The sequence below is a fragment of the Uloborus diversus genome, chromosome 10 (genome assembly GCF_026930045.1).
Source record: "Uloborus diversus isolate 005 chromosome 10, Udiv.v.3.1, whole genome shotgun sequence".
NCBI lineage: Eukaryota > Metazoa > Arthropoda > Arachnida > Araneae > Uloboridae > Uloborus > Uloborus diversus.
The window spans coordinates 82578709-82596207 of NC_072740.1; the positions used below are offsets into that span (position 1 = coordinate 82578709).

Sequence of the window (17499 nt, forward strand, 5' to 3'; positions counted from 1 at the left end):
GGCTTTGAACGACGGTAAATGATAATGTATTAGCATATTCTAAAGGCTTTGAACGACGATAAATAATGATGTATTAGCATATTCTACAAACTTTGAACGACGATTAACGACGATTTATTGGCATATTCTAAAACGCAGTATGCTTTCTCTTTTTTCTCCTACGTCGCTGGTTCCACTTTCATTAACAGCGGCCCTAGCGACAATTTCTTTACTGGAAAGAATTCTCGTTTGCTACATAAAACTAGTATGAGTGTCGCTTCAGAATCAATTTGTTTCGGCTAAACAAATCAATTACAGATTTTTCACACTACTATTCTTTTTGTCTCATTGAATATTAAAAAAAAGCTGCATTTATCCAAAAAAAAAGCAAAACTAATTTTCATTGTAACTTATTTCTTTCCAAAGAAACAAAAAGCTGTCGTATGTACCTTTAACTAATTTGAAAATAAAACTAAAAAATTAACGTAGCAATATCATAACACAGATTCAGAAATCAGTTGGTAGATTCATAAATGCAGTAAGCATTTTCATCAAGAGAACTCACCGCTGTCGTATAAAAGAATAAGAATTTTATTGCTTTGGTTATCCGAAAATAGGTTTGAGTACCTTACGGAAAAGAGAAGCTAACTTTATGCACCATTAGTAATCATTTATTTACAGAACAACATAAAAGGAGGAGAAAATAGGAAGATATCAACCCTTCCCAAATGGAAATGCAATTTTTATCTAAGGGAGAAATCTTGAGATACTGGAATTAAGAGGCTCCTTTTAGCATTTTCTGGAGAATGTTTTTGTCCTAAAAGGTGGAAAAGTTCGTTTCGTGGAAACTTTTGAAAGCGTACTCAATGCACTGAATATCATAAAGATAATCTGAGCAACAGCCCCATGTCCCAGGAAATCATTGTTTGCAGAATAAGAATAGTTTAATGAAGCAGAAAAAAATAAAAAGTATTTGATAAATATTAATAGAATACACATTGGGTGGTAAAACATTAATTGAAAATAAAAGTTGAATAAAATTGAAAAGAAAAAAAAATCCTACTGATCTAGTATGTTTTAATTTCAACGGTCCAGAAATGCTCAAGCTAACACCAGTTACAAAACAAAACCCTTGAGAGTGAAATAATATTAGAAGCTTTGTTTCTGTGCAACCATTTAAGCAGGAAGTTTTTCTTGCAACCTCTTTGTACATATTAGCAAATGTTTGCTATTTTCCAAAAACATTTATTTTTTCCCAGCAACTCACTAGTACTCGTCTCAGCTATGGCACTGCGTTAAAAATACTGTCTGCTCAGATTATTCGAAGAAAAAACGATAAAGAGTGAGGCTAGGTTTGTTCATAGTACATCATGATGATAAACGAAAGGTTCAATAAAACATTATCCCATAATCTCTTCGATGTCTGGTGGCATACATTTTTGATCACTCGTCCTTCAAGTTCATTCATTTTTCTGTGTGAATTCGAAACAGCCAAGTTAACATCAGCAAATGAAAAAAGGTCAATACACTAGTAAAATAAAGGTACATAAATAAGTGAAGTAAAATAATTAATTTATTAAGGATGTTAATTTAAGTGAAATAAAATGCGAAAGCTAAATGAGATAAAGGGACCAGCATAAAATTAGGAGATTCAACGGTTACAGCTGTACTTGCATAGAACAGCAAATACTTTCAAAAAAATGTTCAAAGAATTTCGTTAAAGATATATGCAATAAAAAAAAACAAACAAACAAAAAAAAAAAAAACCCTATGAAATGGCAAAAAAAAACTAGATTCACACATTGATGCAACTCATTACACCCAAACCTGCTTTTATGCGGTGGATAGGGACCGCATAAAAACAATCGCACACAAAAAAAAAAAGAAAAAAAAATTGAAACTTTACGATTAGCTTTAAAAAGTAGTTTTCGCAACACGGTTAAAAAATATTTTTTTTTAATGCGGTGAATAGGGACCGCATAAAAAAAGTCTCATATAGGAAATAACACAAAAAACTTTCAAAATAATCTTTAAACGAAATCAAAATAAACCAAGTGATAGTAATTTTTTCCGAGTAAACATACAAAATTTCCTGATTAAGGAAATTGTTGGAAGTCACAGTGACTTCCCATCAGGGTGCCTGTGTCGTCACTTGAAGATACTACATTGTACTCGTTTAAAAAGAATTTGACAATTAAATCCCAATTTGATTGAAATTTTAATGTGCCGCACGAAAAAAAAATCGCATAAAAAAAGACCGTATAAAAACAGGTTTGGGTGTATATCTAAACCTCGAAGTAATACTTAAACATTAGCTAATTTAAAAGCCACACTAAGAGCAATACATTGTCGCTTCCCTTTATATCAAGAAGCAAAAGCTGAACTGAATAATCATGATACCATCCTTGTTATAATATGTTGATTTTTCACCAATGTATTTGTTTGCAGAATATTTTGTATCAACCTTAAATACTAAATGCTCGAAAAGATATGCATGGATCACAAAGGAGTTCCAAACTCTTCAGTGCAAATAAAAGAGTTTCACCGGAAGTTGTTTTATTAACCTCACGGCAACCCTTTCAGAAAGGAAGCTATACTCTGCGTGAGTGAGAATTGACATCCTTTTGTGAGATATAGCTGCATTAATAAAGGGATGCACGAAAGCTGTTCAAACAGCGAATTTGATCTATTGAAAGGCTGAAAAAAAAAAGAAAATAGATCAGTGAAGTAAAACTGAATTCTCGTTAAAAGGTCCTAATACTATGTTTTAAATATAGCAAAGAGTATCGTTTTGAAATACCAAAACAAAAAGAGAGAGAGAAGAAAAAAGTTTTTTAATATATATATATATATATATATATATATATATATATATATATATATATATATATATATATATATATATATATATACACAGTCGAACCTCCATATATCGAAGTAGCAAATTGCGGGAAAAAAATTCGATAAATAGAAATTTCGTTATATGGAAACGATCTTATTTTATCATAAAAGAGTAATAAAACATTAAAATAAAAGCTACTTTTCGTGTATGAAACCCAATACATAATTTATACGAGTATCGCATTAAATGAAAGTTAATGATTAAAAAATTAACAGAAATTACATTTTTACGCCAACCATACATCTTCACATTCTTCGGCAATTCAACTTGATCGCAACATTAGGGGATTTTCGTTTTAACAATGTGATCGAGAGAAATTAAAAAAATCAATCTACTTAACTTGAATGATTTTTACTGAATCTAAGAAGACTAGAAATGATAATTAACAAACGAAAGGGATAATTTGAAACTGATTTTACAGTGTTACTAGTTACAGCTAAGATTTGAAATAAACTTGAAGGAATTTAAGAACTTCAGAACGGAACAACGACTTAACTACACACCCTTCAACCCCAAATTTCTTATGAGTTCCGCAACAACCTTTAGTGTGAACGTAATTTTCTCCTCTAACCTTCATTTTTCATGAGACAAACAGTCTAACATGGAAAAAAAATCTACGAATGTCTCGAAAAAAATTTTGATATATAGAGATTTTTTCGATACATAGAAACAATTTTTCTATATAATGAACATAGAAATTTGCTGGGATTTCGATCTATAGAAAATTTCGATATGTGGAAGTTCAATATATGGAGGTTCGACTTTACATACTAGCTTACTACCAGGCGTTGCCCGGATGCTTCTCAATGCAACATATCTTTTATATAATTAAATGGATGAATTCTATCTAAATGACAGTAAAAACCTGCATTCACACCACTCAAGGCTCAAATTTTCAAAAGGCTGTAAATAGCACAGAAAGTTGAGCATTTGCAGAAAAAATAGCATCAAGTAAAAATGAAAAAGCATGAGGCATGTTATCGGGGTTATGTCAACGATGTTCTTTGGTTCTGTCGTGTCCACTGGCACGTTGTCTGCGGTTGAATCAGACGTGCGGTACGTCCATTGTCTTAGTGCAGAAACAAATGATTGTCTTGCATATCTTGTGGGACAACCTTTTACGTGGTGCTTCGAATACGAAAACCGTTGTGCTGTCTTTGAAGGTTTTGTATACCTCAAGACATTAAAGCATGCTGTAGTACTCTTCACATACATTTTATTCTGAAAAAAAAAATCATGGAATGTCGTCCTAGAAAGAGTCGTGAGTAAAATTCAATGGCTTATATCAGTTACAAATATATGCAAATTATGACACCGTTACAATATTTTCAGACATAAAAATCATCCCTAATAGCCCAAAAGCTAAACAGATAGTCCACTGTACAGAAAATAAGGAATTCGGTTATTGTTATTAATAGCCGTTAACATTCCGTTTCACGGACTTTCTGGCGGTGTTTTTACTTTCAAGGTTTCACGTGTTAGGTAGACTCATTTTATAAGTTTTTGTAAGTGTTCAGGTATGCAAGCACATTCCGTAGAAAACGTTCACTTAGTATAAATAACTTCACAAAATGCTTATGTTTGCCCTTTCCGTGTAGATTTAGTAGCATGCCATGGAGTAAAATTAGATAAGTGTAAGTTGCATAAAAAGACGTACGTCAACTACATTTTATTTTCTTATATTTATGTCAAATTTCTATTTTCGTAGGTAAAAAAGACAGTTAGACATTAATATTGGTGTCTTGCAGCGATTCAAAATTTGTCTTGATTAAAATTTTATTTCCAATTTTTAAAACCTGACACTTTTGCCGTAAATGTTGTACATGATAACTCAAACTGATGCAGGTAGTAAGAGCACTTATTTAAGTTTGCTGCTCTAAAGTATTCCTTTGAGAATATCGAAATTTTATTTTACAGACGCACAGTCGTCATGAGGGGTTGGAATGGTTCCACTGAATAATAGTTGCCATAGATATAGTTACAGTTATTATTTTAAGTTAAATAAAGCATGAAAAATGGAGTACGTGAACGCGAACTTATGGAACGAACTATATAAAACCCGTAAATTGAACTGCTTTATAAGAGAAAGAAATAGGCTTGCAAATTTTGGTCACTATCTGCGTATTTTTATTTATTTTTAATTATTTGCAAGTCATGAAATTAAAAGAAAGAAAAAATCCGTCTTGTTTCTACTTACAACTGTATAATGGACAATTTTTTTGTTTATGTTTTACAAAAGCTTGTTGCACATTCTGTTCACCATATCCGCAGCTTCAAAACGAAGGAAATGTATTTCCACGTTTAGAAACGTAATCCAAACACTAAAAAGTTAAATTATTCAAAATTTTCTAATTTGTAAATTTAACTTAAATTTTGCTCCTAAATACTATTCTTAGTCCCCCTTCCAGCAGCAAAATGAAATACATTTTTGATTGAACCCGACCTTAAGCATGCAACATAAAGCTATCTATATGGGAAATAGGTAAATTTCACATGCATTTAAAGTACTTGATCGCCTGCTCTTCTGAATTATTGATCTTGATACAGAACTTAAGTCTTACTGGAGATTTTAATTTCTTGAAGTTTAAAGAATGATGTATTGCGATTAGTGGTTATACGTGAGATACAAATTGTTTCACCTTATCCCTCCAATGTGAACAGAGTTGCTTCTATAACACTGATACGTATCCATTTTTAACTTACACCATTTTTTCAATGACGGTTGAATCACTTAGTGGTAGTTACAAACACTAATATTTTTCGATTGTTTACAATAAAAGTTAACGAACTGAGAGTCTTGTAATTGGAAATGGAGCTTTGCTTAACTAATTTCACGATGAAGACTAAAAAGAAAAAACTTTATAATGTGGTGTAATATTTCATCATTCCCATTTCAGTAGCAATCTCTCAGTGTCAAAAGTTGCCCCATACCCGCTAACTGGTTTAAAATTATTGCTAGTCAGCGAAGATGCTCCATCAGGTGTACTATTGCTTCGAGCGTTAAAGTAATATAAAATTTTAAACGATTAAGAAATTTATTTACATAAAAAAGGGGACATTTTATGCATTTTCAAAGTTTAAATTTAAATTAATATTTCTTTTTTTATTTTTTCAAACTTTAAACTTTTACCCTTCCAAAACTATTAATTCCGCCGTATTAAATTTCCGTGTGGTTTTGGTCTACAGGTGTACAGTCTTTTATTTCACCACACATTAGCAATCCTAGTATATTAGTTTATGTACATGTAATGAACCCCTTAACTATCCCCCTCCCCCTTGAAAGATAAATTCAATCTACGCTACTATGCACAAAAATGATTATTTTGCAATTCATTAGCAATATCAGTTTTTTTACCCCTAATCTTTGATAACCTGGAGCAATTTCGGTGAAACGTAGGTGAACCAAATTAGGTAAATCATTTAATAGTATAAATAGCATATACATATTGATTTGTTTAAGGATAGTACAATATTAAATTAAATTTCCGTTGCAAGGATGTCGTTTTAATATAAGCTTAGTATTCTAATGCTAAAACTGTTGTGAATACATTTTTAATACCTATCTCATTTTGGTATTTTCTGTGCTGGTTAGGCAGAAAATACAGATCAAAATTTCGTTTATTGTTACGGTATTATTACTTGAGAAACTTATTATTGATATGCACAAGCAAATTGAAGAAGAACCGACGTTGATTTCAATGCATCCCTATGTCTTTGCAGGGTGCAATTTAAGAACTATACTGAAAGACAGCATTTCTTTTTCGTTCGGCTTTCTTGCCAAACATGCTGTACGCTTGTCGCTAATCGACATTAACGGCCATGGTTGAGGATACTTTTTGTGTTGATTGCATTTAAAATATCTCCTGGTGGTTATATGTTGCTAACCATTTTCATTTGCTTTGAACCAAGGTTCACAAATTTAACGATTACAGTTAAACTTTGAAGAAACTTCATTTCGTTAATTTTTTACAGGCTTTTCATTCAGACCAAATTCATAACTATAAAAAAATTTGTTCGTGCATAAAAGAGCAATTTTATGACTCAAAATATGAAATTAGACCTCTTTGGGTCTTTTTAAATTTCCAAAAACCCGCCTATATGAATTCCTGAGCAACAATTTACCTTTGTGCCAAATTTGGAAGAAATCCGACGAAAACTGTGGATTTGTATAAGGAACATAAACACATACCCACACACCCACAAACATCCATTCATCCATATATATATATATATATATATATATATATATATATATATATATATATATATATATATATATATATATATATATATATATATAAACTACATTTCCCTCAGAAATGGTTTCTCTAACTATACTGATATAATGTTTAGCCGTATATGTATCATTATGTGTGCATGATCTGTATACATGTTTGAATTCAATGACATTTCTTCATGATTTTTTTTTTACAAAAGCGTGCATTTGCGATTTTTTTAAATAACAAGACTTAATAAGCAGTATCACCCAAAAATGAAACAAAAATTTTCAAAGTAGAAAATTCATGAAAGAACTATTTTCAGGCTGACATAAATGAATACCATCTTTGAAAATCATTCCAGAACAACAAAGATGCGAGATATTTTCGAAAAGGATGTTCAAATATGCTGAGAATATACTGTATAGTTTTTTCTGGAGAGAAAAAAAAAGAAAATAGTTTTGATGAGTTTCTCGCTTTTATTCTAATTTGGATAAAAATTTTGAAAAAAAAAAAAAAAAAAAATAGAACCGACTTCAAAATTGCTCTAAAAAGTGAAAAATAATTTTATTCTTTAAACACCATCGATAATGCTTTTAAACATAATTTTTGAAGTTGGCGCAAAAACAAAACGTAAAATCCAGTGTAACCATGCTTCTTTCATATTTTTTTCAGAAAAGCATCCAAAGTTACGAACGAAACATTTATATCGTTATTCAAATATGTTGTCATCAATGCATGATTTATGTGATAGTGAAGAAACTGGGTCTGGTTAAATTTATAGTTAGGCTGTGTTGATATGAGTTGTATATGAGTTATGGCTGTGAATGATTTTATCTATCGTTTTTCCGCCAACTTCAAAAATTACGTTTAAAAGCATTATCGATGGTGTTTAAAGAATAAAATTATTTTTCACTTTTTAGAGCAATTTTGAAGTCGGTTCTATTTTTTTTCAAAATTTTTTTATTTCATTCTTTTTAGTGTAAATGTAGGTATTTCAGAAATAGTACACGAAACTTCACCTTATTTTTTTCATAAAAATGCTCTATACTAAAAAAAAAAAAAAAAAAAAAAAAAAACTATAAACACGCTTTAAACTTTAAGCGATTGGCACTAAAAACTTATCTTTGTTCCTCTTTAGAATTAATGTGTAGTTAATTTAATTATAACCATTTAAGTATTACGTTTTTCCTAACTAATTTACATCTCACAGCATTTAAGTTGCTCATGATGCAATTCTGTATTTTCTTACTTAGCTCCCCTCATTTGTTATTGACATAGATGATAACGAAAAAAATACTACTGTAGTTGAGGCAAACCTAACGGTAGCATTGTGAAGGCTAAGCAGATCCTAATCACTGCATCACCTCGCTTCCAGGTCAGGTTTACCCCCACTATGGAGCAATAGCACTGAAGAAGGGAAGATTTCGATAAGTCACATAGGGTTCTATAAATCAGCAAGGTTACCAAAATAAAATTATTTACGCCAAAAATGAGACGACAGCGCCAGATTCCCGATTATTATCGAAATATCCCCCCTGAAGAAACTTGATGCTTGCTTCAGAGAAGCCTTCATTCAAAATTATCATTACAATTACTATTAATGTTACTGTCGTATGGCACCAAACTTTCATAACAATGGGTTTTAAATTTAATCATTTAATAGGGAAATTGCATGAAATTTATTGTTTTTTGCCCATAACTTTTTTTCTAAAGGACAAATATGGTCAAACAAAGTAATGGGACCTAAGTTGAACCATCCCCTATCCATAAAAAAAAAAAAAAAAATAAAAATCGGTTCACTAGGTGAGACGCTGTGAGTGGACAAAAAAAAAAAAAAAAAAAAAAAAAAAAACATACATACGGTATGGACTGATAACCGCCTCCTTTTTGAAGTCGGTGAAAAATAGAGACACAATGAAAGCATAATAAGAAAACAATAAAAGCATGAGAGGTGGCTTAATTTCTGTGAACATATCGCTAAGAAGGAAGGAAACATAAATAAATTAATTCGTTCAATACTAAGAGTTAAAGAAAATGAAAGCAGTTTTACGAGTAAAACGGAAAAGTCTAGAGAGAAGGCGACGAGTATATTGAGAAAAAAAATGAAAGCAGACATATTGACAGGAGCATTTATATGTTGATCTGTCTGTGTATGTCTCTCTTACATAACGTATTCTGAAAAATCATTCAATTCGGGGTGATATAATAATTAAAAAAAAAAGAAAGAAAGAAAGAAAAAAAAAAAATGTTGGCGAAAGCACATGAGCCCCTCTTCTCCGTGTTTCATCTTTATATATCATCTTTTACAATTTCTGAGTAGATTGTCTTAGGACGAATATTTATAAGAACTTTTCGCTCAGATATGTTCATAAAATGTTTTTCTGATTTTCTCATTTTATATCAACGTTTTCAACATTTCAAAACAATTTAACATTCCACTCTACCATTGAAATTCAATTTTTTTCTGTCAGAAAAAATGAATATGCTGAAAGTATTTTATTGTTTTACACCACTTAAAATTGAAAAAAAAAAAAAAAAAAGAATTTGACATATTCTTTTTTTTTCCGAGTTTTTTGTTTCCGAATTACAAAAACAGCATTAGGAGGGGAAAATAATAAATAATTAGGGTGACGGCACCAATAACAGACAAGGGTCCAGTAACAAATAGTCATAAGTTTGGATTTAAATAACAAAAATTTTAGGCGGGTAAAATTGATGTTGCTATGGCCCATAAATACGGTGCAACCATCAGAGTGAATTTTATGAGCCAGTAGGTATTTAAATGGCAGGAGTGGAAGATTATGACCAGCCATTACGAGGTCAGCTGGTGTTTCATGTTACTTTGAATTTAATAAGAATTTAGTTCTAAAAATAAAGAACTTCTGCATATTTTGAAGAGAAAAATGGAGTTTTGTTCATTACTCATCCTTTCCTCATCCTATCTGTTATTGGGGATCATCATATTTTTCTATTTCTGATGCTGAAGGTCGAACCTTTTTTCGAAATTGAGCAAATAAAATTAGAATTAACAAATTCGGAGAATCCAGAAGCAGCCAAACGTTAGATGAGATGTAGATGCATGAGATGAAAATAGTTTTAAAAGTCTAAATACATTAAAAGACTCAGAAAATTGAGTTAACCTGAGAGCGATGTCTTAAGCATGTCTGTTACTGATGCCGTTACCCTAAATAAAATCTTTGTATTTAACTAAACATTGATGGCTAAACTCTCAAATTTATTTGAAGAAGTTATGAAGGTCGACTGTCGTAATGAAAAAACGAGACAGAAACGATTCTCTTTCTAATGAAAAATATTATATGCTGAAGTAAATATTTTACATTATTTTAAATTTTCTATAATAGAATTATTTTTATTTTCTTGTTTGATACCGAGTAAAAAATGAATCCGTTTTACCTGATCAAAAAACGATCGCTATTGCACATGCTTAAAATACCTTTTACTATCATTAATTTCACGTAAACTGTGTTACGTCAAAATTATGTTAACTTCATTTTCAATAATTAGATTTTTAACTTTTTCCTGAAACATTTTTGTTGTAACTCAATATCATTTTTAAAAAAAAAGTTTATGCATGGCATATTGAAGCACTAGCACTGTTTAAATATTGCAAATTGTTTCTTAAAAAGTCATGATGTTTTTTGAAGTTATTGAAACATGCTAACGAAATTGATACACTGTGCTCTTTGATATCTTTTTCGCAACAATTCATAATTTTCTTATTTTACTTGAAAAGCTTGCATTTTCTTTTGAAAAATATTTAAACGATCAAATGCGACATATGAAATTGCTCTGGTATAGTGACTGATGTGTGTGTATTAAACAATAATAACTGGATGTCTGTCCTTTAAAAGCAAGCTTGTTTAGCTCTTGACGAACTTTTTGTCACTTATCTTAAAGCAGCCATTTGTAGATATTTCTTCTAACTTTTCCCCATCATTATAAAATCATTTTGATTCGCGTGGAATCGAGTGAACTTCATGTTTTCATTGTTTTACGTAGCTACAGCTATTGCGTACTTAGCTTATTGCCTTAAAGAGCCTATTATTTGTTTGATTCCCTCAAAAAAATTGCTAGAAATATGTGAAAGTGCTATTTTACGCAATTGTAAAAGTGTGAATTATGTGCTGAATTTTGATTTGAAAGAAATTAACAGAATTTGTATAACATGGAACATATTATAATATAAGATTATATCAAGTTAATTGACGAAATAAATAATTTTAAAATTGTTGGATGCTCCTTTTTTTCTTAAAATTTGGAAAATATTGCGTATCAAAAGTGATTATTATTCGCTAAACTTTTAATCGTTTCATTAAACATTTATTTTCAGTGTCAAATACAGTAATTTATTGCATATCGTATTCATCACGATTCATGGAATGTATTTTCTTTCAAAGATTATTGCAAAAGGCATAAATAATAATGATAATAATAAATTAAATAACATAAATGAAATAAAAATAAGAAACCCTCTCTGAAAAATGGCTGTATTCTATTTTATTGCAATTAAGTGTATTGGAACTTCTCAAAGAACCTTTTTATAGGAATCAGTCTATTAAGGTTCTAAGCATGATTTCTCTTCCCAAATTTCTCTGTTAAAAACCGAAAGAAAATGTACATTATGCATTGTTCTTTTTTTTAAATATTATCAATATTTTTATCATTATTTAGTGTTATAGGAATTTTATAATTGTAATTTATTCTTATGCACATTATTTAGTTATAATTTTTGACTTTTGTTGAATAATTGAAAACTTAATTAAATCTGATATTGTTCTTATTATTAACATATAACAATATAATATCTGCGGAAAAAATACAGTCATCATAATCAAGTCATAGTGTAATAGAACTGCTTATTACTTCTACTTCATTATTTTTTTCGTTTTTGTAATAAGTAATAACAAGTGGTTTAAAAAAAAAAAAAAAACTATCAAATATAACGTGAAAGTAAAAAAAAAAGGATTGTCGTATAAAGGACAACAAAAGTACTCTTATATTTTCTATTAATTTTGTTTTTGACACAAGTCTCAAAGATATATTTTTTATTTTCAGATGAAATCTTTGTATGGAATTCTTTACACTTCTTTACTGTTAGTTATCGCTGAGAGTGAGGATGATGTGATAATACTAGGCACAAGCAATTCTACTATTGAGTGGGATGCTTACATTGTGGAGGAGAGACCATGGTGCCCACCATCCATTGAAATACTCCCTTGCACTTGTAACGGACCTCAAAGTTTTCTGTTACTTCACTGCGACAGAATTACTGAAATCTACAGTATAACTCGAGCTACAAGTTCTATACATAGTCATAGAAATTACGGTAAATTCAGTCTCACAAACTCCAGAATTTCCAGTATTGAGTCAAATATTTTAGGATACATACGGTTCGAGTATATCTTTTTGAGAAAAAACACAATTACGAAAATTGATCCACAGTTTTTTGATTCATCGAGGGAGTCGTTAAAACGGATTGAAATAATACATAATGACGTTGAGAAATTTCCGTTTAAAGAGCTATCTTCCTTTCCGAAATTGGAATACATCAATCTCAAGTATAACTCTATAAAGAATATTCCTGATGAAGCTTTTGGAAAAGTATTGAATCATAAAATCAAGCAGATTGATTTGTCGTTTAATAAAATCAATCATATCGGATCAAATGCGTTCAAATACTTGGCGAAATTGGAGAAGTTAGACTTAAGGTTCAACAAGTTAACGGTAATCAATAACTTGGCTTTTTCAACACTGCACGAAAATCCAGTCTTGAATCTTAACCTTTCAAATAACAAGATTATTTTCATAGCTGATGGTGCTTTTGAAAATCAGGTATTTAAGTGTTTGAATTTGACGGAAAACAATCTGACAAAGCTGCAAGATAAAGCATTTCGAGGACTCCTAAAAAGAATGGCAGAGAGGAGGACTGGTGTGGTTTCTGTTGCTGGTAAGTATAACAAGTATCATATTTAAAGTGATTTTGACATTTTGACGGATTTTGAGGACATACATAATTATTAATCGACTTCAAACTGGAGGCGTTTATCAATTCAAATCGTCGGTGTGTGTGTGTGTGTGTGTTTTTTTTTTTTTTTTTTGGTCCAACCATAACATCTCACTGGATTTACGGAACTTGAAGATTACTTTTTTAAATTCGAGTGGCCAAACTAAAGTCCCGTCCTTCATTTGACAGTCTTTAGATAAAATGTTGAATAAATAAGTGCAAAAAAAAAAAAAAAAAACCATTTGAATAAAATGAAAAAGCAATGTAAATAAAACATAAAGTAAGTAAAGAAAAACCATATGACTTTTCATTTGACTCGTATTTTAGCAAAAATTTTTTTTGATTTTTTTTTTTTGAAGAATTTTTTGCCTTAAAACTATAACAAAACAGTCATTATCAATCGAATGTGAATGAAGTCTTTTCTGAAACAAAAGTAAAATTCATTCAGCTTCTTTGCTTCAGTAGTATTCTTACCTTTATCCATGTCAATCGCCGATAATCGGCACGAAAAAAAAAAAAAAAAAAAACATTAAGCGCAAAAATGGAATTGAACGGAAGAAATGCCTAAAAAGTTTTCACGAATATGACAAAATTCATAATCAAACAATTTGGTTCCTTTAAAACTGGATCAATTATAAAAAGAGTTGATTTAACAACATAATTTACTTACGATGCCAAGAGTGGGGATATAGCATTTATATGACGAATAATTTTGTTTTCCTGAAATATTAATTTGTTAAACAATTGGACTAATATTAAGAAGCATGTAATTTCGAAAAAAAAAATAAAAAGCTATTATGGCTGAAACTATATTTTGCTCTTTAAATTAAACGCCCCCTCTTTTTACAATGTTTTTAACGATGAATTAAAAATTTTGTTTAATTCGTCGTAGAAAATTAAGTACAAAACTCGGTAACTAAACAAGGCAGACAGAAAACTAGGCAGAGATGTACGGCTTCCGATTACAGAGCACCACTAAGGTTGGAAGTCCGACTGAGCTCAGGTAGCATACGAAAGATGGAAGCAAGATCCATCAACATTTCGATAATTTTGGTCCAAGCAAAAAGTCGAAAAATGAGTGGAGATCAATATCTGACCCGGGGATTTTTGTCCACTTATTGAAAGTACTTTTCTTTGTGCTTTGTTGCGCAAAAAATCTTTTTCTTAATATATTGTTAAATTGTTATGTTTTAATGAAGTATCGCTATCCCGTCTGGTACACTCGTTAGGACATCAGTTTTAGATTTTTCAATTGTTGAAAAAATTCCTCCGACTCTATTGTATTCATGCAGATGCAGTTTTTTAAACATAAAATCGGGTTTTTTTACTAAAAATGTTTTACAGTATTTTATTGTGAAAAAGAGAAAATATTAAACTTATAATTTCTTAAATATGTGTTTGTTAGGGACACTTTGCGATTTTCGAAGAAAATATATCAATTTTCCATCTTTTTTGTTGTGTCCCTTGCATAGAGCTTGCCTTCATAATTAACGGCAACCCATTTTACACGTTTTAGTTCTTCATTGGAAATTAATTTAGTTAAGTTTTTCGATTCAAGTGTAAGTTTTTCCCGAAAGGCAGTAGGTACTACGTGTTATGTTCCTTTTGCACGGAATTGTATTTAAACTTGGTATTCCTTGAATGGTTTCTGCTTTTTCCCAGAAATTTTTTCTGTTCAATTGTCCTTTACTCTCCTTTTTTTTTCAGTGTTGAATACTTTTGTGCCTGGCATGATTTGATAATTTAGCAAAATCTTTGGAATATTGAACTGTGTGCTCATTGTTCTTACTCATTATCTTTGGACGCTGCTCCTCATGTCGTCAACAACCCTTTTTCCACGAGAAGTAGCATATGAAACAGTTTTATGATGTACTCAGCGCGAGGATATTTACTCTACTATAAAGAAGATTCTCTAAAAATATTCTTTCTTCTTCTTTTAGATGTTCCCATATTAATTCTTTTTCCCTGTATCTCATATTAAAAAAAAATAATAAAGAAAACAAATTTCTCTGTGTCATCTGTTGTCGCTTCTTCTTCTTTTTTTTTTTTAAATTCTAGAAATTCTTTTAACACCCACTTTTTGAAAATATGCTTTTCCTCACGTCTACTAGTACTTCTTGAGGACATTTTTATATTATAAAAGTAAAATTAAGTGCAAATGCAAATGCAAATGCAAAAAAAAAAAAAAAAAAAATGCAGAATCTGGTAATTTTTTTAGATATAATTGTTACCATCATTTATTGATTTTCTAAAAAAAGTTATAGTAACATTAGGGCCATCCCACGTAAAACGGTCATTTTGTTCCGCACGTGACGTCTCACATATTTTATTAACAATAATACTTTTAAATATAATTGAACAATTTTTTTCTGCTTAAAAAACTGCAAACTTATGTGTGATTTCTTAAACAAAAAAATTCGTCATTACCCCTTAAATTATTTTTTTTTAAATGAAATATATGAACCGTCACGTGTGAGACAAATGGTTGACCTTTTCGTGGAACGGCCCATTTTTACATAATTGCTACCATCAATTAAAAAATAAATTCGAAGTTTTTTAAAATATTTTTGTAACTAGAAAAATGCTTCTACTAACGAACCACAACATTACAAATAAAAATAATATTAGCACTCATGTATCTTCATTCAAAGACATCTTGTTTAAAATGTCCTGAACGTGGCGTCACGTGAGACAACAATTTTCAACCTTGTAATTAGTAATGACTAAGTTGGAATGTTTAGAAATATTAAAGTCACTTACCAACCATCATATTAGAGTCTCAATAAAAGTATAACTTGTAAGTTTTACATTTTCCCATTAATGCTCTGAATATTTTCTTGCAGGCAATAGATTCCGCTGCACCTGTGACAAAGTCGAATGGATTGTGCAACTACCAACCTTATATAAGCTTCCAATTTTAGATTTCGAGTGTTCCGACAGGGATAACAAATCTGTGCAAGATCTTACGATTCAAGATCTCGGAGGGTGCTTGTCACATTAATTTTATTGTCACTCACGATTTGAAAAAAATTACCAGCACAATTGAATTCTACGTGTCAATTACGGCATAGAAGTTCTGTTTTGAAAACAAAAAGCCAAATAAATATGTTTACCGAAACACATTGGAGTTGATTCGTTTATATGTTTTCATTCACATTTCAACTGATAAAATGCTTTTGTTATTGTTGCCCTTTGGAGCACCCAAGGTGATGGATAACGAAGGCGTTAATCCGCTTTTGAAGCTAATATAAACGGCTTCCGTTTGACTGAGACTTAGCCCCATTTACGTGGAAGTCCGACTTATGCTCAGACACATAAGACAGATAGCACAATTCAGATTTATTACAACACAATAAAATAGGAGGAACACCCAGGGCAATAGGCGGGAATCGAACTCGCGCCTCTCTGCTTAAAAGCCGTTGCTGAGCAATACCGCTCGGCCACTGAGGCCCCAAACTGCATTTTGTTTTGTATAGCATTAAAACTGTTCTGTTTCAAAAATTCTTAAGAAATAAACATTATTGGAGCTTACTATTGGATGTAAATTGTAAATTACTTTAACTAAATTTAATAATTTGAAATTTCTACGGTGAAAATAACGAATACACTATTTATGCTTTTGAGACCAATTTCAAGAAAAAGTTAAATAATAATAATAATGAATAAGAACATGAAGAAGGACTTAATGTATCACGAAAATATCGCAAAAAAAGATCAAAAGTAAATTAAATAATTAAATAGGGAAAAACATAAACTGATGGGGGATATCGTCGCCTCAGAGCCACAGTAAAGCATTTTTCCAGGAATAACACTAAGATATCCTACTGTTGCTCTGCGGTGACGATATTGCGATAGAAAAATGTGTGTGTCTGGGTGTGTCTCCCCTCTTCTATAACTTTTAAGCAAATAATCGGATTTGAAAAATCCTTTTCCTATCCGAAAGTCTCGATTGGGACATCTTATTTAAATATTTCATTATTTAATGTGAACAATTTTTTGTTCAGTTTTGAACAGTTCAAAAAATCTTTGCTGCAAGCAAACTTTATTTGAAAGAACAGAAAATACGTTCACCCCAAAGTGTTTTTTTTCAAAATTTAATTACTTCAAAAATATTTTTTAAACAATTCAAAAATATTTACCATTAGCGTGTACGGAATGAATCCGAACTTCTTTATCTAAAAAACTAAGGAAACAAAAAAATATTTTTAACACCCAAAACTCAAAAAACTACAAAGACTTAGGATTATATCTTGAATTTTTTGTTCACAGAACTAGAAAATAAGTTAGTTACAGAAATAGAAGAATGCTATTTGCCGTACATTTAACATTGATGCAAGTTGAGATTTCTTGATTAAATCAAAATTGTTTGAATT

The 17499-nt window shown here is 30.5% G+C and overlaps 1 protein-coding gene across 1 annotated transcript in view; it reads left to right on the forward strand.

Annotated features, from left to right (window-relative positions):
- Positions 1–16240, forward strand: part of LOC129231469 (leucine-rich repeat-containing G-protein coupled receptor 6-like) — a 52212-nt gene extending 35972 nt beyond the window's left edge. The window contains exons 2-3 of the mRNA XM_054865793.1: positions 12178–13069; positions 15970–16240. Coding sequence (XP_054721768.1) covers positions 12178–13069; positions 15970–16127 — 1050 coding nt within the window. The 3' untranslated portion in view covers positions 16128–16240. The remainder of the gene's footprint in view (positions 1–12177; positions 13070–15969) is intronic.
- Positions 16241–17499: the final 1259 nt, after the last annotated feature.